General features: G+C 41.3%; 1 protein-coding gene across 4 annotated transcripts in view; it reads right to left on the bottom strand.

The window, feature by feature from the left end:
- Window positions 1-1,259: 1,259 nt before the first annotated feature.
- The window catches only part of CDKL4 (cyclin dependent kinase like 4), a 60,467-nt gene continuing 37,270 nt past the window's right edge, over window positions 1,260-24,456 (bottom strand). For 3 of the 4 annotated variants that reach the window (XM_053890987.1, XM_053890986.1, XM_019446729.2), the window contains 5 exons: window positions 23,476-23,673; window positions 21,283-21,365; window positions 19,086-19,142; window positions 14,070-14,204; window positions 10,435-11,189 (listed from right to left, as the gene is read on the bottom strand). In XM_053890987.1, coding sequence (XP_053746962.1) covers window positions 11,088-11,189; window positions 14,070-14,204; window positions 19,086-19,142; window positions 21,283-21,365; window positions 23,476-23,673 — 575 coding nt within the window. In that variant the 3' untranslated portion in view covers window positions 10,435-11,087. Of the gene's footprint in view, window positions 2,366-10,434; window positions 11,190-14,069; window positions 14,205-19,085; window positions 19,143-21,282; window positions 21,366-23,475; window positions 23,674-24,456 lie in introns of those variants that run through there. The other variant, XM_053890988.1, reaches the window with a different exon arrangement.

The following is a 24,456-nucleotide window of genomic DNA, read 5'->3' as shown; positions in this document are numbered from 1 at the left end:
TTGAGCTTGACTACTCCTAATTATAGACCGAGGGCCAGAGACAAAAGAGAACATTGGCTCAGCACAGTGCAGTCAACAGCACAGTTGGCTCTAGAACCCTGCCAAGGTATTTCCCTTTCCCTGCTCTGATGAACTTTGTAAGAAATGATGGCTGTGGGTGGTAGTAGTAAACTTTTGAGCCTCACAGTTTGCTGTAGGCATATTTCATCTCCATTTCTCACCCCTTGTGGTGCCCTCCACTCCCGATCCCTAAAGAGAGACCTAGTGACCTCATGTTGCCCTCCAGCCACTTAGCAGCCCCACCCACCGCAGCCCACGCTTCCATTTTCTCAGCCTACTGATGACAAATAGCTCCTGGAAAAGCTAGTCCTCTAAACAAATTCACATGAAAATCCTAACTGGTACTTTATCTCCCTAATCTTCTCAGTGGGAATACTCTGAACTCAGATGGATTTCTAAATGTTAAATATTTAAAACAGAATGAGGAAGAGATTTTTATCTCTTCTAGACCATTCCACCTCTGGGCAGAATAGTCATGGTCTTGCTATTTCGAGTCTAAGAGCTCAAGATGCCCGGAAAGGCAAACTGGGAAGTACCAGGGCAAGAGGGAAGAGGTCCAATGTCGAGGTCGTACGTCCTGTGTTGGAAGTACTGTGAGCTATCTAGGTGTTAGCCTGGAAGAGCTTTCTGGAGTATGAGGCAACAGTAGCCCTGAGTTATATTATAGAATTTGGATTTGGAAATGGAAGAGGGGACTTCCAATGGATCCCTTGAAGCTGACTCATGGCTAAGAACCTGTGATTTAGAGGAAATGTTTGATGGAATCAATTTTGGTGAGAGATTTTTTTTCCCCAAATGTGATCCCATTAAAGGAAGAACAGAGAGTATGGCATCTAAAGAGATGTCAATATCTAATATACTCTTTTTTTTTTTTAATTAAGTAAGCTCTACACCCAACATGGGGCTTGAGCTCATAAACCCTAGATCAAGAGCCACATGGTCTATCAACTGAGTCCTCTAAAAGAGGGGCGCCTGGGTGGCTCAGTTGGTTAAGCAACTGACTCTTGATTTTGGCTCAGGTTATGATCTTGCAGTTCGCGGGTTTGAGCCCCGCATCGGCTCTGCACTAAGTGCAGAGCCTGCTTGGGATCCTCTCTCTTTCCCTCTCTCTCTGCCCACCCCCCCCCGCTTGTGCTTTCTCTCTCTGTAAAAATAAATAAATAAATAAATAAATAAATAAATAAATAAATAAATAGAAAATAAAACATATTTTAGAGATTTATTTGAATTCAATCTAAGATTATTTTCAAATTTAGTTTATATAAGGTAGTGCTGGGGTTCTTATATTAGGTAAGATCAAATACAACATGATTTTCTCAGACCTGAAAGTGGCAGGTAGTAGAAGGGGAAGATTAGCAAATCCATGAGGAAGGACATTGGATAATGGAGCAATTTCTATGCTTTTCTGTCAGAGCAGAAAGTGAGGTGATGAGTGATTCCTTCCTTTGCTGAAGGAAGAAACTCATGACATAGGATAGGGTTTCCAATCGGAGAAAAGTAGATGCGTGGCTAGAAAGGAGGATGATTAAGAAAAAGGAAGGGAGGAACAGTGGGGATCTCACGGCGGGGACTGTGGCAGGGATGAGTGACAAATGCCAATTCTTCCCCTAGGTGCATTTCTGATGGTTCCTCCCCTTTCCTTGTTTTTCCCTCACTGCCAGCATTTCTCAAAGATGAAGACCGACTCCTCTTCTCACTCACAGAACATCTTCACTGCCTTGCAAATATAAATTGTTCATAAGGTTTCAGTCGCCAAAGCACACACATTAAGACTTGGGTCTAGCATGGACCTCTTGCTTTTTTTCTCTAGTTGAGTTGCCAGTAACTAATCATCCTGGACAAACACAATATTACAATTGTTTTGTGTACTCCCCATACTTAAAGTGGTTTTTCATAAAAATTTAGTTGTGCCTCCCTAGCCAATTCTTCTGTCTCTGATGATTCTGGCCCCTCAGGAAGTCTCTTGGAGTTATGGTCAGATTATCTCATGATGCGGATATTGGTGCCTTCTCAAAGTTTTCTGGTGAGGTCTTAACTTGTGGTTAATCCCATCAGGCTGTTTCTTCTTGGTGGCTACATATTCCCTTGAAAGCTTGTTTTCTTCGGTGTCTGCCCAGTACCTGATAGCTTGATAGTGTTTGCTAGACAATAAGCAAACATTTCAAGTAATGTCAATAAATTCAATCGATGTAAAAAGAAAAACTTGACATTTCTGTCCGCCAGAAGATAAGAGCCTTTTCACGTTGGAAATGCAAAAGCCAGCACATGCAAGATAGAAGCAGTTGAGGATGATGAGGTCTCACACCTTTTGGGGAGGAAATGAGGCAACCACTGTATTAAAAAAATATTCTAGATCGTTGCCAGAGGGGAGCATGGTGACAGATGGGCACAATAGGTGAAGGGGATTAGGAGGCACCAATTTCCAGCTACAAAAGAAATAAGTCATGGGGATGGAAAGTACAACATGGGGAATATGGTCAATAATATTATAATGACTTTGTATGGTGACAGCTGGTAATATACTTCCTGTGATGAGCATTTTGAACTGTATATGAATGTTGAATCACTATGTTGTACACCCGAGACTAATACAGTATTTATGTCAACTATACTTCCATTATAAATAAATAAATAAATGAATAAATAAATAAATAAATAGTCAAACCAGAAGAATTCTATGGGTTTCTTTCAAAGGACCACATATTAATGTAGAAGTTAATATATTCCCAAAGTTCTAGAAGGTAATAAAAGTAATAATCAATAGGAGCACCTGGGTAGTCCAGTCGATTAGGTGTCCAACTTCGGCTCAGGTCACGATCTCGCAGTTCGTGGGTTCAAGTGTGTCAGGCTCTGAGCTGTTGGCACAGCCTGCTTCAGATTCTGTGTCTCTCCCTCTCCCCACCCCTCCCCCACTCATGCTCTGCCTCTCTCTCTCTCTCTCAAAAAAAAAAAAAACATAAAAAAAGGAAAGTAATTATATAGCTCTTTCAATTACAGAGCACATTGACATCACTGTTTCATGTAATACTTTTAACCACCTCGGGTGTTAAGATTCTCATTTCAGGTGAAGTGTTATTATTCTCACTGTGGAGCTGAAGACACTGATGATCAAAAGTCATGATCTTGCAAGTGGCAAAGCCAAAATACAACCTCTGGTAGGATGTCTTTCTGGTTCAGAGAGAAAGGGGGAAATTGTGGAAACACAACGGTACCCGTCGTCCTGAATACTCAAAGGTGCTAGAGACCTTTTTTAATGAGGAGAAGCTCTTTTCATGCAATTGGATAAGGCTTTTCCTCAACAGCCCAGAAGATGTTCAGTGGCTGACATCTGCTGAATGGGAGGCTCAGTGAGGAGACTGGTTAAAAACACCCAGTAGGACCCAAACTGACTGACTCTTATTTTGGGCAAGAGGTAGGACGCTAATAGTCTGGCATCTATCCAGTTATCTAACACAGATGTGAATATTTTTCTTGCAAAAAGAAGGAAGTTTCCTCTTCGGCCGCCGTAAAGAGATCGGGTAAATTTCTACTGACATCGTATGCAAGTGTTTGGTAAAATCCAATGTCTGGATCATTTCTTCATTACGGTTTTTTAGATTTCCTGCATAGGGTGGTGACACGTGTCTTATGAGAAGATGATGTCCTCTTTGGAAGCATAACAGCCTTGACTAAAATAAATAGGATCCAAAGAGAGAGGGCCAGTGGGTAGTAGGGAAGAATGATTTTCAGATTCCCAAGAGTGTATTTATAGTTCTAGGCTAAATAACTTCAGATCCCATGCCTTACTTTAAGTGTGCACATTATTTGAGAACATGCTTCTCAACTTTAATGGCACTCAGTTTAAAAACATACTCTGTTTCAGTTATCTATTGCTACATAACAAATCATCCCAAAACACAGTGGCTTAAAACAATTGACTGTTTCTCATAATTTTGGAGGTGGATTGGTCTCAGCTGGGCAGTTTTCCTGTTCTACTTGACACTTAGCTTGGCCACAGTCAGCTGGTGGCTGCTCTGAGTTACAAGGTCCAGGAAGGCTTTACTCCCATGACTGGCCCCTTGGTGCTCCTCCAGTGACCTCTTTCTCTTCACATGGTATCTTATCATCTGGAGGCCTAGCCTAAGCTTCTTCACAGCGTGGTGGCTTGCTTCCCCAGAGAGACAAAGCAGAGGTTGACAGGCTTTTCAAGACCTAGGCCCCAAAATGGCATAGAGGGACATCTGTTGCATTCTATTAGTCTAAGGAAGTCACCGGTCACAAGGTGGGGTGGGAGAGGGAGCCTTCACCTCTTGATAAAAGGAATGGCAAAGTGTCATTGCAAAAGGCCTATGGAATGGGAGAAATCGTTGCAGTCAGCCTTGGAAAGAATCCACTATTCTCTTTCAACATAAGCGCTATTAAAAATCATGAAAGCAGAAAGGCTAGTTCAAAAGAAAATAAAAGAAATGGAAGCATCTTTAAGTAATGACCTCATTCATTATGGTACTAATTGTCTTTCTCTCTTTTGATCATTGGTCTAAGTTTGGTCTTGAGACTTTTCACCTTTTTAAGCCTACAACAGAAACCATTGTTAGGACCTGGAATTGAAGTTGTGAGAAAATTTCATATTTTGTAGCTTAAGTGCTGGGAAGGGTCAGAGAAATATTTTGATGAATCGCAAGAAAAAGAATCTTACAGCCTCAAAGGAAATGTTCTCAGGGATAATCGTCGATCGGGTTGGACTGGAAGAGATTTTGTTAGTTTTTTCATTTTGTGAAAATTCCCAACCCAAGGCACAAAAAGGAATAGTTACTCCATCAACTGTTCAGATATTCCAACGGAGAGGAAATTAAACGAGTTCTGAACTTTCTATGTGAATGTGACTTTTTCTCACTTAAATACAAAGTATTAGGCAACAGACTAACAGAAGAGTTGAATGGAAGTAAGGAGACAGGAATATTTCTAACTTTTATTAAAATAAGCTAGAGAACATATTCAGGTTAAGTTATATATACAAATATAAGGTCACCAAAGTATTTAAGCCCGTATTTAGGTTCTGTAAGTAACTTAAGCTAAATTTTAAAAGTATTATGTATATTTAACATGCTACAACTAAAAGTTTGTAGTGAATTGCTTCTGGTAGCATAAGTTGTCATTATGCAAATTATCACATGCTAATGAATATATGGCTACAATTTCATGCGATTTGAAATAGATCTGCTTCCGTACTAATATGTTCTAAAATCATAAGTAGACACAACATCTTCAAGGTGACAATATTGACAGATATGGTCAGTGACTAGTGTTCACAACAGAAAGACAAATTTTAACTTTATAAATGCAAGGTGTTTATACTCCTGTTAAGTAGGGTAGTAACCGATTTTCAGCTTGAGTAAATTGCAGGTTAAATATAAAGTAGCCCGAACCTGAGTCTGTGCTGCTCAAATACAACATGGTTATAATTTATATATATTTGCAGAATTCCTTTAAGTTTTCACCTACTGAAAGTTACTAAAAGTTTTGCTGAAGTTAGAAATGCCCTAAGAGTTCTTTGCCTTAATGGGTATCTTAAATTAAGATATTAATTAATAGCATCTTAATTAATTAATTAATAGCATCTTAAATTAAGATGCTATTTCATAGCATAGGTGTCATATTCAAGCCAACTGGAGTTAGATGAAAACATCAAAGAATGAAAAAAATAAAATAAAAAAATAAAAACAAAGAATGATTACATATTACTCTGTGTTTTCAAAGCACACCTGTTTTATTTACATTAACTAAAATTTAGCGATAATTAGCTTTAAAGCCCACTTCAGTTTATAAGATGTAACCTCTGTTAGATGATTGTCTGCAAACTACTATTGACTCGGCAGAACTAGCAGGGAGTGGTGGCGGGTGTGTGTTTGTGTGAGTGTGAAAGCAAGCAAGCGAGGGAGAGATGAGAGAGGGGGAAGGAGAGAGGGAGAAACAGGGAGAGATCTCTTAGCTCCTGGTTAGATCAAAAAACCCCAAATTTAGGGGCACCTGGGTGGCTCAGTCAGTTGGGCATCTGACTTTGGCTCAGGTCATGATCTCACAGTTCGTGGGTTCAAGCCCCACATCGGGATCTCTGCTGTCAGCCTGTCAGCACAGAGCCCGCTTCAGATCCTGTCCCCCTCTCTTTACCCCTCCTCCATTGCACTCTCCCCTCCAAAAACAAATATTTTTTAAAAACCCCAAATTTTATCTCAGTATTATTAATGGGAACAATCTCTACAAAGCCTCTTCTAGTGGGAGAGATGTCCAGGACAGAAACATCATGTACTATTGAAAATCACAGGAGCCCTAGAAATCAGCTAGTTTATCTCTTCCCTTATTTACAAATGAGAAAATGAAGGCACAGAAAAGTCACATGTTGTGAAGAAGCTACACAGAGATTTGCAAGCCAGGCCAAGAACCTGGTGTCCTAACTCCCAGACCAAATGATATATTAGTCATTAAACCTACCACTCTTAAAGACTGTCTTTTACTAAAACAAGAATGAAGTTGCTGAATTCATGGTTTTAATGGAAAATGAACACACACAAACCCAGCACATTACCTTGTCATGTGAGTGGCATTTTGTCCTTCTGTCTTGGTTATGTGCATCACAAATCTGTATAACCATATGCATCACAAGTCTGTATATTTGTATATAATGCATATATATGCATTACAACTCTGAATCTGCGATTCAGCTAATACCTTATACTGACTTCCTAATGTTCTCAAGATTTTAAGGTTTGTGGAATTTTAGGATCATTCTTCTTCTGGTAGTATGTTTTAATTAACCAAAAAAGCTAGGTTTTTGTTATTGTTGTTGTTGCTGCTGTTGTTTTCTTTGGTTGTTTTTTCAGAATTCTGTGCCATTCAAGCTGTTCCAAACCCAGGATTGGAAATCATTAGTGGTGACAAATGATTAAGAAAGTGCCATCTTGGGGTGCCTGGGTGGCTCAGCTGGTTAAGCATCCAACTTTGGCTCAGGTCACGATCTCACGGTTGGTGGGTTTGAGCCCCGCGTTGAGCTCTGTGCTGACAGCTCGGAGCCTGGAGCCTGCTTCAGATTCTGTGTCTCCCTCTCTCTCTGCTCTCCCCCCACTCATGCTCTGTCTCTCTCTCAAAAATAAATATTAAAAAAATTTTTTTAAAAGAAAAGAAAAGAAAGTGCCATCTTTTTTTAAAAACAGTATTCCTATGGCAAGGCAGCTGAAGAACCATAAAAACATCTTCAGAATTGAGAATTCTTTCAAAATAACTTATAAATTTTCTTAGTCTTATAGTCTGGGAGATCTGCAAGATCAATGAAGAAGAGTAATATGGCTCACTTAAAAGAGGGAACATCTATTCCTGCCCACTTCTTTCTTTCCTACCCTAGAGCTTTGTTTTTACTCCTTACTCAATTATCTCCCTAATCCAAAGCATTCAAAAGCCTCTCAAATACAACTTAAAAAAATTTTTTTTAATGTTTATTTATTTTTGAGAGACAGAGACAGAGACAGAGAATGAGCAGGGGAGGGGCAGATAGAGACGGAGACACAGAATCCAAAGCAGGCTCCAGGCTCAGAGCTGTCAGCACAGAGCCCAACGCGGGGCTCAAACCCATGAACTGGGAGATCATGACCTGAGCTGAAGTCAGACGCTTAATCAACTTACCCACCCAGGCGTCCCTCAAATACAACTTTTTAATAATTTCAGTCTAGTTAAAATAATCTTCAAAAAGTGACCCTCCCCCTCCCCCCCAAAAAAAGGGCTTTGTGGTTGGGGCAAGTTGGAACAAGTGCATTCAGATATCACCAGGACTGAAATGGAGACCAAAGGTAGCTTACAGGGCTGATAAAGGTCTATGAGGTGTCCTTTTCTATGGTGTATTTCTTTCTTCCCTGAAGAAGAAGCAAGAGCACAAAGGAGTACAGTCTGCATTTTTAGTTCTCTGTAAAGAGCTCTTCAAACAAAACGGAACAAGGCAAAACAAAACAAAACAAAAAACAAAACAAAACAAAACACAATACAAAAGAGCTGCTTGGCTGCTTGGAGATTCTCAGGTACAAAGTGGAGGAAACCTGGGGTGTGAACGGGTCATGCCGAGGTGGAGGAAAGGAGAGTACTCGGGTGGCATCACTCACCACGACCCTGCGGTACCTGGATGGCACCAGGAAAGAGCTATATCCATAAATTAAAAAGCCTGACCAGTGCCGCGGTGACAGAAGCGGCAGGTAAGCCAGAAACTGGACATGGATGGAAAGAAAACACCTGGTTACAGAGTTGTGTGGGCCTCTGTGAAGAGCCTGATTAAGTTGTACAAAACCCACTAGTTAATTTGGGCACGAGACCCGCAGGTGCCACTGTCTTACGTGTGGCTGAGAAATGCAAGGGCTGAGAAACTGGCCTTGAGACAGAAAGACTTGCAGGTTGAGGTCCGTGTGCCTGTGTGACTGAGCCGGCGACAGAGCTACGTGGCCCCGGGATGCCCAGGGAAAGTGCGGGGTGAAAAAGTCGTCAGAAGAGTGTTTTCCCTGGTAGTGAAAGAACATTTTCCCAAGCATTGGGTGCTTCCTCCTCTCCTCTCCTCTCCCCTCCCCAGTGATCTCTAGATGATTGATTTGTCTAAGGAAAAAAACTGAGAGAGAGAAATGCCAGTTTTGTTAATTGTTAAATGTAAGCAAAAATAAGAAAAGCAGTCACCCTATCAACCCTTACCAAACTCTCCACTGTTGTCTGAAGCATGATTATAAGCAAAATGGGTATTGGAGTTGTGTGTATTCTGAACTTCTCTCTCTGTGTGTGTGTGTGTGTGTGTGTGTGTGTGTGTGTGTGTGTGTGTGAGAGAGAGAGAGAGAGAGAGAGAGAGAGAGAGAGATAGAATCTAGATATTTAGGAGAGCTGGAGCAGCATGAGTGGCTTGGCAGTAAGAAGGCTTACATGATAAAAACACTATGAAAATAAAAAAGAAATCTTTCATCGAAGATGCCTTCTATCTTTTATTTCTCAAATTCCTTGTGCCTGTGGTATCATCATCTAATTAAAAATGCAAGAAACTTACAAATGTGAAGAGGCGCCTTCTTAATGATAAGATGACAATAAGAAGACCGTAGCAGCTTATATTCACACTAAGCATGTTCAATGGCCAAATAAGTCCACTTAAAATGTTCTTCCGGTGAGCAAGAAACCATTGTTGAGATGCCATAATTCCCAAGTAAAGAGATGCTCCCAAGTAACGCAACAGGCTTCTCTAGAAGTTTACATAGCCATGTTTATAAATGCAATAAACTTTTAGAGGATGAACATCAGATGTTAGTGTGTTTTCCTAAAAACAATTTATGCTCGATATTTTGGTTCCTGACACAAGGCATTTCTGGAATCATGTGTATTTGCACAATTTGACAACGTTCAGGTCAGCATTCCAGACCCAGGAGCAGAAAAGAGCTAATAACCTTAATAATTTATTGACTATTTTGTGCCTTTATGCCAGACAGTGATAGACAACCCCATGCTATTATTTTACATGAGTTCCTTGTAAGCAAACTAAAAGTCCGTTACACAGACGGCATTGTTCTTAGACGTCTAGGATAAAAGGCATCTACCATGATGTTTCAAAACTTATAAATATATATGTGTTATGTGTGTATACATACATGTACATATATATGTATATATATATAAGTATATATATGTGTGTATACATTTATATATGTATATATATATATATAAGTATATATATATATGTGTATACATTTATATATGTATGTATGTAGGAATATCTGTCCAGTTCACTTGGGAAAATATCCCAGTGTAAATTGGGCTTGCCTAGTGAGGTATCTTGTTTGCTTCTCTTTTTTGGTAGCAGACACAAAATGAAGTTAACTGAAAAGATAATCTTTCTGCTGTCGGAAGCATTTACAAACCTGATCTGGCATGCTACACAAGTTTAGGGCTGCACAAATTCACAGAGGCTTTGGATGCAAATGTTTGGAAAAGTATCGACAGTGAACTATTTAGGAAACACACTCACCGGATAGGTCTAGGTACTGAGATGACTGAGCCAGGAGAAAAGAGTAAGAAACCATAATGTACCAAAGGACAGCATTATGTGATGAGCATGATAATTCCTTGTAGCTCTGGAATCTGCCCTGGAAACAAGGGATAAACTACACGACACTTCAGGCTCCCTTTCTGCACCAATATAAAATCCAGCATTACTCAAAAGTCCTGGTTACAACAAGAGTGATTAAATGCAGAAACATAATGTCATTCCTTTCTCAGAAGCATCATGCTGAGCACAAGTTGTCAGGTGCAAAAGAATATAGGTTCTATGATTCCCTTGATTTCAAATCCCCAAATAGGAAAAACTAATCACTAGTGACAGAAAAAGCAGATCCATGGCTGTCTGGGGCCAGTGATCTTGGGAAGATTTACTACAAAAGGCTGTGGAGAACATTTTAAGCTTGATGACCATGTTTTATATCTTCCTTTGGTCAGGCCGTGCATGTGTATACATTTGCTGAAATCCAGGGAAAAGTTCTGCACTTAAAATAAGTACGTTTATTATATGTAAAACATACCTCATTAAAGTTAGTTTTTGAAATTGAAAGAAAAAAAAAAAAGAAAGAAACATGATATCATTCCCTGCACAAACAACAGCTAGGCAAGCTATTTGGATAATGCTCTAAGACATTATGTGGTCAGGTAAACCAAAACGATATATGTAAATCTCTTTCAAGAATCAAAGTACAAGCCCACAAATTCTCAACATAAATTGCCTCAGGAGGGGCTGCTCTGATGAAATTGAAAATGTCTCCTCCATATGTGCAGTTTCAGACTCCATAACATTTAAAGAAAATGTTCTAGAAGATAAAGTTGGCATGTAAAAAGCACGGGCAGAGGAATCAGTAATGATCAGAGCAAAACAATTCTAGAAGGCATCTTAATTTTCATATGGCTCATTTGCATTTGAAACACTAAGAATTCCTATCTCTCTTGCACGGAAATGTGTACATATTAAATTACTTTCCACTTGAAAGAACATTTTCCTAAATGTTTGGAAGATGATCAAATTTTAACTGGAGGACTTGTTTTCTTCCATCAGGTGTGGGGGAGATGTGGCTTCCTGGTATGAGAGGCAACAGTTGATTCTAATAGCAGAACAAGACAAAAATAAGAAAGTAAATTGAAAAGAATTCCTATTTGTACAGTTTGATTTAAAGATGGTAAAACGAAAAGAATACACACAGTACAAAGATGTCAAAAGACATCAATTTTAAAACCAAACAGGGTTACCTTTCCAAGAATTGTGATATTCTGATACTTGGAAATTAGGTTCCATTACTTACTCTCCGATTCTCATGGAGGTAGTTGATTTATTTCAGGATGTTCATTTTTGAGTATCCAGGCAGTGTTTAAAAGCTAGATGCCCACCAGCTGTTAGACAATAATTGCAAGAGTCTACATTCTACCTATCTCAAAATTTTGATTTTAGGATACTGGCAAAACAGTAAAGATTTAAAACCTCTTTCCTATACATTTAAACAATTTCTAATGTTTATTTATTTTTTGAGAGAGAGAGACAGAGAGAGACAGAGACAAAGACAGAGACAGAGAGTGAGCAGGGGAGGGGCAGAGAAAGAAGGAGACCCAGAATCCAAAGCAGGCTCCAGGCTCTGAGCTGTCAGCACGGAGCCTGATGTGGGGCTCGAACTCACGAACAGCGATATCATGACCCGAGCTGAAGTCAGACGCTTAACCAACTGAGCCACCCAGGTGCCCCATACTATACATTTTAAACAAAATTTAGTCTTTAAGGAAATTGCTGGTCACTCATCAGAGATCTAGATGATATCCAGATAGGAATTTGAACTCACAAAATGAAACCACACTGAATGAAAAGATTTTCTTGAATTTTTAGTTTATTTTCTGATATGGTAAAATGTTTAGGCAAGAGGTGCATATCAGAAAGAAAACCGGAACTTGAAAGACATTCCTGTTGGGGCACCTCTGTGGCTCAGTCGGTTAAGCCTCCGACTTTGGCTCAGGTCACGATCTCACAGTTTGTGAGTTCGAGCCCCCAGTCGGGCTCTGTGCAGACCGCTGGGAGCCTGGAGCCTGCTTCGGATTCTGTGCCTCTCTGTGTCCCTCCTCTGTTCATGCTCTCTGTCTCTCTCTCAAAATAAATAAATAAACATTAAAAAAAAAAAGGACAGGGGCGCCTGGGTGGCTCAGTCGGTTGGGCGTCCGACTTTAGCTCAGGTCACGATCTCGCGGTCGGTGGGTTCGAACCCCGCATCGGGCTCTGGGCTGACGGCTCAGAGCCTGGAGCCTGCTTCCGATTCTGTGTCTCCCTCTCTCTCTCTGCCCTTCCCCCGTTCATGCTCTGTCTCTCTCTGTCTCAAAAATAAATAAACGTTAAAAAAAAAAAATTAAAAAAAAAAAAAGGACAAAAGAAAGGAAGACATCCCTGTCTTTCTCTTGGCCTTGCCCTCCAGAGACTTTACCTGCTGGTGGAAGATGTTTAGGCTTGGTCTTAATAGTGGGTGCCCTAGAAAGGCTTTCTCATAAAGGGGACAGGATGCAGTTGACTAAACACAGAGAACGTGAAGTAACCTCTGTATGTGCTGTTCTTCGTGCTTCTTCTCTTTTTGGAGAAATAAAGTCCCTGAGCTGTATCAGCCAGGCTACAGGGTAATAAGGAATGGAAAACACTATGACCTGGAGACTTAGGAGGCCAGCATCCCTACCTGCTCGAGGCTGGTAGAACTTGAATCAGGAACCCAGGGGCGGGATGGAGCGGTGTTGCTGTTCACCCTCCCGGGTTAAGTGTGGGGAATCTGGTGAGCTGTTTGTAAGGCGACAGTGTTTTTACACACAGTTCACCCTGTATTTCAGACTGCCGCCTCAGACGTAGTTGAGCAAACCCTACTCTTTTGGTTAAGTAAAGTGTGCTGGGCTTGACTTGCAAACACATAACTTAAACAGTAAAAGGTAAAATGGTCTGTGTGGTAAAAATTGGGAAATCATCTTAACATGTCATCTTACTGATTGGCTTGGTTTTTCTCTCTCAACAAACTTCAATTTGCATGAGCCAAAGGCTGAAAACAACAAAACCTGCTTTCTCCCTTTACGGTAGACATGCTAAGGAGAAGATCAATGACCAATAAGTAGGTCAAAGGTGGAAGATTAAGTAAACACAGAATGGGATGATTGTCGGTCTGATCAATTGAGAATTACATCCTCACTTATGAATGAGCAGTGTTCATCTATTTACTTATCTGTTTATTTTGGATAATGTTTACCAAGTACTATGTGTGGGTCAGACATTGTTTTAGGTGCTGGGGACACAAGATGTAAAGTAAACCCCAAACCAAAACAAACTTACTTCCGTGGGGTTTATGTTTTAGCTTCAAGGTTTTTCTGGAACCAGGTAAAAGGTAGCCCCCTAATAAGCTGCAGAGTCACTGTCACGTTCCTCGTGTTATCTTACAATGTCGGCACATTTTGGGGTAAAATTTGGTTCCCAGGTGTTTGCATTTCTTCTCTTAGTATCTGCCAGAGCTGTCCTTGATTTTGAGGAAAAGCCTAGGGAAGGCGGACTTTGCTGCCTGCCATTGGTAAAAAGACAGGAAGAGTCAAGTTTCCCCTACGGTGTGTCTGGAGGCTACAGAACGTTCCAGATTCCTCTGCGATGTTGACATTCAGTCCTGCTGTAATCTGGGTTTTATTGTACGAAGTTGTTGTATTTCGGGTACACGATCTGGCAGGTGAGCTATCCAATAGGTGAGCTATCTAATCAGTGTAGCTAAAAGTTGATTCAAGTGTATTTGGAATAAGATTCTGCAATGATCTGGGTGTTTTCGTAGTTTTATGGTTTTATTATGCCAATCACTGAAATGTACTAAGATAAACAAATACAACTAAACCAGTGCAAACAAAGGTCTTGGTGTCCACCTGGTCTCACTTTGAAAGATAGAAAGGAAAAAAAGAATCATTTTTATAGCATTTTAACTTTTGAACAGAGGTACCTGCTGACGTCTTCTGTTCCTTCCTTCATTGCGTGCTTTTCTTTTAATTTGGTCCTCTCGAAAAGAATCAAAGTAGGGGCTCTCCAGGAGTTGGGCACAGGTTAATCTGTCATCAGGATTCATCTTCAGACACTCCTTTGGAAGAAAAGGAAAAAGGTATTAGAATTTTGTTGCTATTTTCTTACTGTGCCCCCAAACTGAATAACTTGTTAAGAGCAAATAGGAGTTTACAAAATCTTCAAGTTTGTGTACCATCAAGTACTCGAAACTTGTTAATAACTAGAATTGCTTTTCTTTTGTCATTCCAAAGTCTTTTGAGGGTAGAAATGAACATCTGGGGTCTCTGGAAGGGGGTGACAGGTAGATCAGGTGTTTCTACCAATGACAGCTCTTCATCACTCGTCAAAGCAAATAGTTTGTGAGACACTTCATGTGTGATTCCGAGTATGATCCCGGGACCAGCAGCATCAGTGTTACGTGGGAACTTGTAAATGTAGTTCCTCCTGAATCAAAAGCACTGGGGGTGGGGTCTAACCATCTGCATTTGAGAGGCCCTGATACCTGCTCAAGTTTGAGAGCCATTGGTTTAGGGGGACAGCTGAAGTATTAGTCTTAGTAACGAAACAAACCTAAAATCTGGATAATTGGCATATATATTCATATAGGAATAACTAGAGGCAAAAAGGAAAATGTAGCACCATCACCCTTTATACGAGAGGCTACTAGAAGCCTCTCGCTTTGCCTTCAAGAGTGGGGAGGACTCTGGCAGCCGTGGGGTTGGTAGAATCCTGACACAAAGATTTTCTTCAAAAAGCCGTGATACTACTTGAGTACTCAGAGAATGGGACTTTTCCCATGAAGAAAGACAGATTATGATCTATAAAGAACTAGAGCAGCCTCAGATCACCAAGGCACAGGAGACCTGAAATTTCTTGCCTTGTGACCGTACTAGAGAAGTAAAATCTATCAATCCAACGGGCTTAGTTTTGAGGCATAATTGCATTGACTGAGGCTACCCCAGCTTGGGCTGCTCTGTGGTGTCTGTTCCTTCCTAACCCCGGCTGACCTCAGGTCTCTGAGATCCCTGCAAATGCCACTACCCCTACAGTCTCAATTGCCCTTCAGAGCCGCCTTGGACCTGGTTTTAAGAAACAACCCTGCTTGGCATAATTAGATTCTCCTGTCCCTACTTGCAGGGGTCACTACTTGCTCCAAGCAGACCCCCTCCCCCCATCCCACCCCCAAGTTAATGATCCATGCCATAATTAAGTCTAGCTACTACTGGGAGTCTGTCTCCTCAAACCCTAACGCTGTCAGGACTATAACCAGCACAGAAGGACAACTTTGAATGTAAACTGTGGGAGTCTCTATTTCTTTATCACTTCATTCTGGCATTTGCCTCCACCATTCCACTTAAGTGGCTCTTGTTATCCACATCTATGATCTCTATCTACACTTGTATATCCTTAAGTCCAATAGGTAGCTTGTGTTCTCATCTCCATGGTGTTAGACACTACTGACCATATCCTCCTCCTTGAAACTCCCTTTGGCTTCTCTGATGCCTCCCTTTCCTTCCTCCTACCTCATGACCACCACTGTTCAAACCAACCTGTGTTGACTTACCTTCTACTCTGCAATGGGTGGATGGGATTCCTTAATGCTCCCCTGTCTCCTTACCTGTTTCTAGCTGATTTTAAATGGTTTCAATTATTAAGGTTTACCAGAGACTTCCATGTGTATAGTTCTGGTCCAGACCTCTCCTTTGAACTCCAGACCCACATATGCAATGGCCTACTTAACATTTCTGATTTATCTCAGGGGCACTGCTACAGGTTGAACTGTGTTCCCCCAAACTGTGTTGAAGTCCTAACCCCCCAGTGTCTCACTGTGTGCCCTTATTTGGAAATAGGGTCTTTGCAAATGTAAATAGTTAAGATGAGGCCATAATGGAATAGGGTGGGCCCTACTCCAACGGAATTGTGTTCTTGTAAGAGGCAAGACAGCGCAAAGACAGACATAGAGAGAGCACCAGAAGACAGGGGCCAAGACTGGAGTTCTGCTGTCACAAGCTCAAGAATGTCTGGAACATCCACCCTGAAAGTTTCAGAAAGAGCATGGCCCTTTATGAAGCCGGTAAAGGCCAGGAACGATCCACCCTGAAAGTTTCAGAAAGAGCATGGCCCTGTTAACATCTTGGTTTGAGACTTCTAGTCTCCAGAAGAGTAAGAATAAATTTCTGCTGCTTGCGGCCACCCAGTTTGTGGTACTTGGCTACAACAGTCCTAGGAAACTGGTACACATAGCTTACATTCGCTGCTCTCTACTCTATTTACTCCCCAGATCTGAATCATAACTGAGTCTTACCAGTTTTACTTCCAATCATGCGTTGAATTCATTCATTTTCTTTAGTGGGCTTTCAATCTGTTGAAATCTAGTCTACTAAATACCTACGGGTTTTTACTATAAAGAATATTTTTAGAGGGGCGCCTGGGTGGCTCAGTCGGTTGAGCGTTCGACTTCAGCTCAGGTCATGATCTCACGGTTTGTGGGTTTGAGCCCCGTGTCGGGCTCTGTACTGACAGTTCAGAGCCTGGAGCCTGCTTTGGATTCCATGTCTCCTTCTCTCTCTGCCCCTCTCCCACTTGTGCTCTGTCTCTCTCTGTCTCTCAAAAATAAATAAATGTAAAAAAAATTTTTTTAATAAAGAATATTTTTAGATTCTAAGATGAGGCTGTTAATGCTGAGCTGTTCCATGGGGCCTGGGCTAGAATGATGTCCTGTTTTGTTAGTTTTAGGAGCCGTGCGATGAACTGGGTGGAGTTGAGGCTTCTGAGTTGTTGACTGCCTGGGTTAATGACTTTCTACGTACCAAGAGGCTGATGAATTCTCAGAGGTGTTCCCTGATCAGAGTGTTCCCAACCTGGGAAAGGTTTTAAAGATGAGGGACGAGAAATTGGAACTGCAAAGTACATGTCAGGATCCTTTTCTCGAAACTTCAAATTTCACAGAAAACCCTTAAAAATATTTCCGAGAGTCGACAGACTTCTTTGACCAGATTAAACTGATAGAGTGACAGGATGTTATGCCTATGAAAGCAACCGGGAAATAAATAATCCAGTGTCTATTGTGTCTCATAATGAAGAGAACACAAGAACTCTGCCATAGATTGGCCATTGCAGGCCACCACTGACTTTGGCACAGTCATTGGCTGGCACTTCATCCATCTGAGCAGCCGCCTGCATAGATGATGGCCTCGTTCCATGGGATAATGACTTGTTATGGCAGCTGGTATTTATTTGTTGTTAAAGATGTCTCAATTGCAATTAGTGAAAGAAAGCCTTCCTTCATCTAACCTGGGGCAGGTGTCTAGGAGATAGGGTGTGACCCACAGAACAGCACAATCCTTGATGCACTTAGAGAATCCTTGGATCTCAGGTCAGACATTACAGGTATAAATCAAATGGCTCAGTGACAAAACCAGCTTCATCCAGAATCTTGGGCAGGGCAACAGAGTACTTCACCTTTGGAGCTGAGGACAGGGATCTGTCCTATACCTTGCGAGTTTTTCTGCCCTGGAGTTGCAGGGTAACTTAAGTTTTCTCTCTGGTTAGTTAGAGGAGTAACCAGAACAAGGCTTGGCCTGCACCTCAGAATGGGTTGGGTTTACAGTGCTTGACAGACACCCTCCCTGCAGGAGGTTTTGTTAAATTGCAGGTGGGTCAGAACAACCTGTCCAGAACAAGGTTGGGGAACTGGACTTCTAGGGCAGGGCCTGCGGAGTGCTGAGTTAAGGCAGGTCAGAGCAGTGAGGCAGACAGAAGGCAGCTGAGGGCCAGTGAAGCAGTGGTAAAGGCAAGTCTGAGGCGTCAGGCTCTCAGGAGGACTCAGACCAGAGGCATCCAGCACCCTGGATAGCACCTTGGCAGCGACCAACACTAGCACAATGGCTAGTCTACAAAATGGACGCTAGGTCATTCAGATGGTTCTACCTTCTAGATCAGATGATTTCCAAGCTAGGCTGTAAATCATAATCACCTACGGGGATGTTTAAAGATACCAATTCCAAGGCCCTATTCATAGAGATTCTACTTTGGTAAATCTGAGGTTAGATACTGGAATGTGTATTTTTAAAAAGCTCATTCTGATGAGTAGTCATTCTGATGAATAGTATTGAAGCCACGGCTATAGATAGAATTTAATTGGTTGTTAAAGATAGATATCCTTACTGATATCTCCATCTGTATCCCACTAAGAGCTTTTAGAATCCATGGTGGATGTAAGAGTCACACCTTCTAGCATTGGATCCTTTGGTCAAGCATGAATGGCAGACTCGTAATAGGCGAATTTCTTCTGCTTTTTATTAGAATTCATCCTTTGACTATTTCTTGTGGGCATAGTGTAGGGGCTATTTCTGGTGTCTGCATGTCTTCTGTGTTTTCCTGGTCTACTAATTTTTTTAAATGATCTTAAATTGTATTTAACCCAGTGTATCCAAAACATTATCAGTTCAACATGTAATTAATATCCTAAAGATTCTTATTGAAATATTTAATATTATTTTAGAGTTATTTTCATAGAAATCTAGTACATCTTCATTCTAATTAGCCATATTACAAGTGCTCAATAGTAATATGTAGCTGGTGACTACTATCTTGGACAGTACAATTCTAGACCTTCAAATTTAAGGAGTACATTCATCCTCATAAATTTCTATAGTCTGAATATACTGACTTAACAGTAAATTTCCTAATAAATGCAAAAGCAGTAATGGTGTTCATCACAGCAAACACTAATTATACTCTTTTGTCTTCAACTAGTTTTAATGGACATGTTAGAAAGATTACAGCTTCAACTACTGATGTTCCTTTAACTGTAATTATTTTACGGTTCCTTATTATTTTCAATGACTACATCCTACCTTGGCATTATTTGCCCTACCATCAACCCCTCCCAGAATTACCAGCTTCAATTATTACAATTAACAGTCAATAATGGTTATACTTGATTCTTAAGTACCTTCATGAAATTCAAAGACATGGGATGAGCTTCTGAAAACTTTTCTTCAAGAGTTTCCTAGAAAACAAAATAAAGAATTTCAATGTTACACAACAACAAAGTTATATTTAGTTTTGAAAACATTAGCAATAAGAACACTTTGGTAAAAGACTTTCCCCTATAGGTTAGATGGTTCCTTTTAAGGATTTTTAAAAAGTCCTGTTTTTATATAATTTTGCACTGTAGTGTAAAGGTTTAAAAAGCAAAAGTTGGAATTATTTTCTTAATTTCACAATGTCTTGCAATTGATGCTTTATAAACGTGACCTTCAAATGTCCCTGAAATCCTACAACAGTATTTTGTTTTATTTTATTTTTTCTACAACAGTACTTTAATATCTGATCTGTGCCAGATCTGTTACAGGGACCCTTTGTGCATTAATGCAAATATGTTGAGTTACATGTGTGAGAACTACAGAGAGCGACAGAATGAGGGACCCTGGGTGGCTCAGTTGGTTAAGTGTCTGATTCTTGATTTTGGCTCAGGTCATGATCTCCTGGTGGTGAGATAGAGCCCTGCCTCAGACTCCACGCATGGATCCTGCTTGGGATTCTCTCCCTCTCCTCTCTCTTTGCCCCTCCCTCACTTGTGAGCACACTCCCTCCATCTCTCCCTCAAAATAAAAACTTTTTTATATTTATTTAAAAAATAAATTTTAAACATTTTTTTAGATGTTTAAAAAATAAAAAAAATTTAAAAATAAATTTTAAGCACATTTTTAAAAACTTAAAAAAAAAAGCAACAGAATGCTAAACACAAAATTCAGGATAGTAGGGAGGGAAGAGGATGGGATTGAGGGAGGAGCACCTGGGGAAGGGTAAGCTTCAAAGATAAACGGTAATAGTGCCCTTTAACAAGGCAGCGTGTACTTGTGAATGTGTATTTCATTCTTTAAAATTAAATACATTATATAAATATTCCTCTGTAATTCAACCTCTAGCCTTGTTAATTCAATTTTAACCTTTTGCTGTATTTCTTAAAAGCTTTAACAAATATAAAAAAGAAATCTAGTATGTATGTATGCGTCTATATCTATAACTATATCTATATCTATATCTATATCTATATCTATATCTATATCTATATCTGTATCTATATCTATATCTCGAAGTATTATATGAAATACCAAATCTAAAATGGAAGGGTGGCTAGAGAGAGAGTTGGGACCATTCAAACCTCAGATTGTTCACATGTGTCATAAATCATGAAGTGGCTTTCCAGATCACCCCACCCCTGCACCCCTCTTGTACCAACACAGCCTGAATGTGGGCACACACCTCTTGCCCTTTCATCCTATGGGCAGAATTTAAACCACATGGAGCTTTAAAAACCATAGGCCACACTTAGGTAACACAGGTAGGAAATCAATGTCTATAGAGAATAAGAGGGTCAAGTCATTGACACATTCCCAAAGAAAGGCAGAGACCACAGCAAGAGCCTAGCAGTGATCAATGCGGTTCGGAGTTTTGATTTGGACACAATGAGGATCACTTTGTAGAAGGACTTTCCATGTGCAAATATCTGCTATGGAGAAATGGCTTTTATTGATTTGGGCTTTGTTTTACAAGCTGAAAAAATAGAGGCTGCGTGTTTTCAAAATAAAGAAGATGACAGTAAGTACCTAACGGTAGGTAAGTACTGTTTAAGAGAAAGGTACTAAGTGTTTTGACTAAAAGGATCAAGGTGATGGGGCGCCTGGGTGGCTCAGTCGGTTAAGCGTCCGACTTCAGCTCGGGTCATGACCTTGCAGTCCGTGAGTTCGAGCCCCACATCGGGCTCTGTGCTGGCAGCTCAGAGCCTGGAGCCTGCTTCGGGTTCTGTGTCTCCCTCTCTTTCTCTCTACTCCTCCTCCACTCACGTCCTGTCTCTCTCTTTCTCTGTGTCAAAAATAAATAAACATTAAAAAAAAGGATCAAGGTGTTTATGTAAGGAATTAAATATACTTTCACTTCAGATTTAACTGTGAGTTTAACTTAGGGCAAGTAGGCTTTTAAAGCATTCTCTTGGTTAATATGTGTAGCTTTACAGAACTTCTTTGATCTGTGTCCGTGTGTTCTAGAAGGAAAACAGGAGCCAAAAGTATACATATTTTTAAAAATCCCCCTTTAGAGAAGGCTGCAACACAAATAATAAAATATCCAAAATTGAGCAAGTTTACCATGTCTCCCGGTTCAGGAATACTGATGCCATGGAAAAACTGGTTACTTTTGAAGATAGATTGATGTCTTGGGATTAGTTTTCCTGTAAAATACAAACCATGTAACTCATGATAAATTTAATAAAAATAAAAGTGTTTAAATGGTTAACTTCTGAGGTCCAGATGTACCAGAAATGCTGAGCCTGATCGTTCCTTTCAGGTTGGGGAGGTCTGAACTGCTACAAAATCCTGCCTTCTCAGGGGAGGTCAGTTCTCCGTGCACCTCTCTTTGCCCTTCATCTCCCACCAAGAGAGGAGGTAGGAAACCCATGCTGAGGGCTCTACACACGTGATCTCATAGCAATCTACAGTGGTTGCTATTTTTCACCTCCACTGCACCAGTGAGGAAAAGGAGGCTCAGAAGTTTAGTAACCCCGGGGCACCCGGGTGGCTCAGTCGGTGAAGCGTCTGACTCTTGGTTTCGGCTCAGGTCATGATCTCACAGTTTGTGGGATCGAGCTCCACGTGGGGCTCTTTGTTGACAGCATGGAGCCTGCTTGGGATTCTCTCTTACCCTCTCTCTCTCTGCCCCTCTCCCACTTGGGTGCATGCTCTTTCTCTCTCTCTCAAAATAAATAAATAAACTTACAAAAAAGAAGTTTAATAACCTGTCTAAAGTCACATGGTCATTAAAAGACCCAGGATTCGAACTCAAGTCTGTCTAATGATTGCATCAGGTAAATTTCCACACGCCTTTCAGGAAATCAGTCAGACAATATATACCTAAGGTATATACACACCTAAGGTGTGGCCTGTGGTGACAGTCTCCCCCACAGTTTTCATGCTGTAGAATTCTCCAGCTGTAGAATTCTCTTCCCTGTGTTGGAACCAAACAGGGACGTGCATCAGACCAAACAGCAGTGGTCCCATCGCCCAGCAGCCAGACTGCCAGGAGAGCCTGCGGCAAAGGAACACGGAAATGCCCATCTTGTGTGTGCATGTACCGCTTTCCTTGCATCCATGCTGTTGGTGTGAAAAGCCACAGCCCCACTTCTGGCTGATGTCCTCTTCCACCTGCCACGGATGCTGACACGCGTGGAAGCTTGTGAAAGAGGCCGCTTAAGTCGCATTCCTATTGTGCACTTAACTGTTGTATGCCAATCACGGAAGCTCCCGAGCCTCAGTTTCCGCATGTGTAACATAGGCAAGATTAAACAATGTTACAATGTCCTTCATGGGTTGTTCTTTTTAAAAAAAATTTTTTTTTAACATTTATTTTTGAGACAGAGAGAGACAGACCATGAACGGGGGAGGGTCAGAGAGAGGGAGACACAGAATCTGAAACAGGCTCCAGGCTCTGAGCGGTCAGCACAGAGTCCGATGCGGGGCTTGAACTCACGGACCGTGAGATCATGACCTGAGCCAAAGTCGGCTGCTTAACCGACTGAGCCACCCAGGCGCCCCAGCATGGGTTGTTCTTAAGACTGGTAAAGATGATGTGTTTGAAAGTAATTCATAAATTCTTGTTTTTTAATGTTTATTTATTTATTTTGAGAGGGAGAGAATGGGGGAGGGGCAGAGAGAGAGAGAGAGAGAATCCCAAGCAGGCTCCGTGCTGTCAGCACAGAGCCCAATGAGGGTCTCGATCTAATGAACTGAGAGATCATGACCTGTGCTGAAATCAAGAGTCAGATGCTTAACTGACTGACCCACCCAGGCGCCCCAGTGATCCATAAATTCTTAAGTGCTATATACAAAGGAGCAGAGTCAAGGAGTTGCAACAGAGACTGTAGAGCCTACAAAACCTAAAATATTTACCATCAGGCCCTTTATAGAAAAGTCTGCTGACCCCTGCTCCACAGTAAAGGGGGAAGACTCCTCTTTTACAGTGGGCAGAAATCACATTTGATCAAACCTCTCTTAGAGTAAGCTCTATGCGGATGACTCATATCCCCTATCTTAGCCTGATGTGGAAAGTAAGTGTGTGGTTTATTCCATGGCTAATTGGCTTGACTTGGAAAGGAATCTGAAAACTCCTCAGTGCGAGGAGTTATGGCTCCACATTGAGAAAATGGTTGGGCTTTGGCTACAACCCAGAACAAGCATCCTGAGCAGCACTTTGGAGGAGCAAGAAAGCTCTTGCTGCGCATTACAGGAATGTACCATTGCTATAACAATTTAGCAACTCTGTAAGCCATAAAATGCAACTCCTACCCAGTGTTCTGATGATCAGATACAGCTGGTCCACATCTGATCTTCCGGGCCACAGTGGCTGGCCTGTCAGAAGCTCTGCAAAAACGCAACCGGTAGCCCATATGTCTACTGAAGAGCCATACTGCGTGTCTCCCACAAGAAGTTCAGGAGCTCGGTACCATCTGGTAGCGACGTAATCAGTGTAGGCATCTCCTGGAACTGCAAATGCGTCAATCAGATCAGGTGGGTCACATTCTTGTGACACATGAACTACTCCCGAGAGCAGGTCAGGCATTCAGGTAAGCTTCAGTAACTCGGAGGCCACAGCACTCCTAACCGTTGATGCGGTGAGGCACTGATTGAGTAAATAGTTCCACTGTGCACTCGGTCAGTAAGTTCAACTCCCGGGGGTCCCTCAGCTAGTGAGCCTCTACATCATCCCCCACAGAGAGGCAGGTGGGAATGAGGATTTCTGTAGTGCAACTTCAGGTTGAAAACAACTTCCTAGTGCATTGTGAAGCCCCTTGTGTCTGGTCCTATCAGGATCCCGATTATGGACACACCTGCCTTCCAATGAGTTGTTGCAAATACAGGTTTTGCCTGCGGTGCAGTTCTAGATTCAGGGAGAAATAATGGTCTATTCCCCTTTCCCCTTGGTTACCCCCATCCCCACGACTGGGATGACTTCCCTTTTCTTAGCACTGTCTCTGAATCCTCTCCTTAATTTTCCATTTACTCTCCTAGTCTTACCAACTACATAGTTTTTCCCGACCTCTCTAGCACACAGGGAACCTTCTCCAGGGAAGGATCTGGACCCTCACTTTGGTACCTCTTTGCGAATCATTTTGTATTATTCTTTTGGTTCTTTTACTTCAATTATAAGTGCATGAAGAGCAGAAATACATCTTATAATTCTTTTCCTCTTCTCTACAAGGCAAAGCACATACATGTGACATCCAATAAATTCTAGTGGAGTGGAGCACAGTTGAGGTGCAAACCCAT

This window comes from Panthera pardus, unplaced genomic scaffold (genome assembly GCF_024362965.1).
Source record: "Panthera pardus isolate Hobbes unplaced genomic scaffold, ASM2436296v1 HiC_scaffold_26, whole genome shotgun sequence".
Classification (NCBI taxonomy): domain Eukaryota; kingdom Metazoa; phylum Chordata; class Mammalia; order Carnivora; family Felidae; genus Panthera; species Panthera pardus.
The sequence above is the reverse complement of the archived record's forward strand: the minus strand, read 5'-3'. Positions and strand labels throughout refer to the sequence as shown.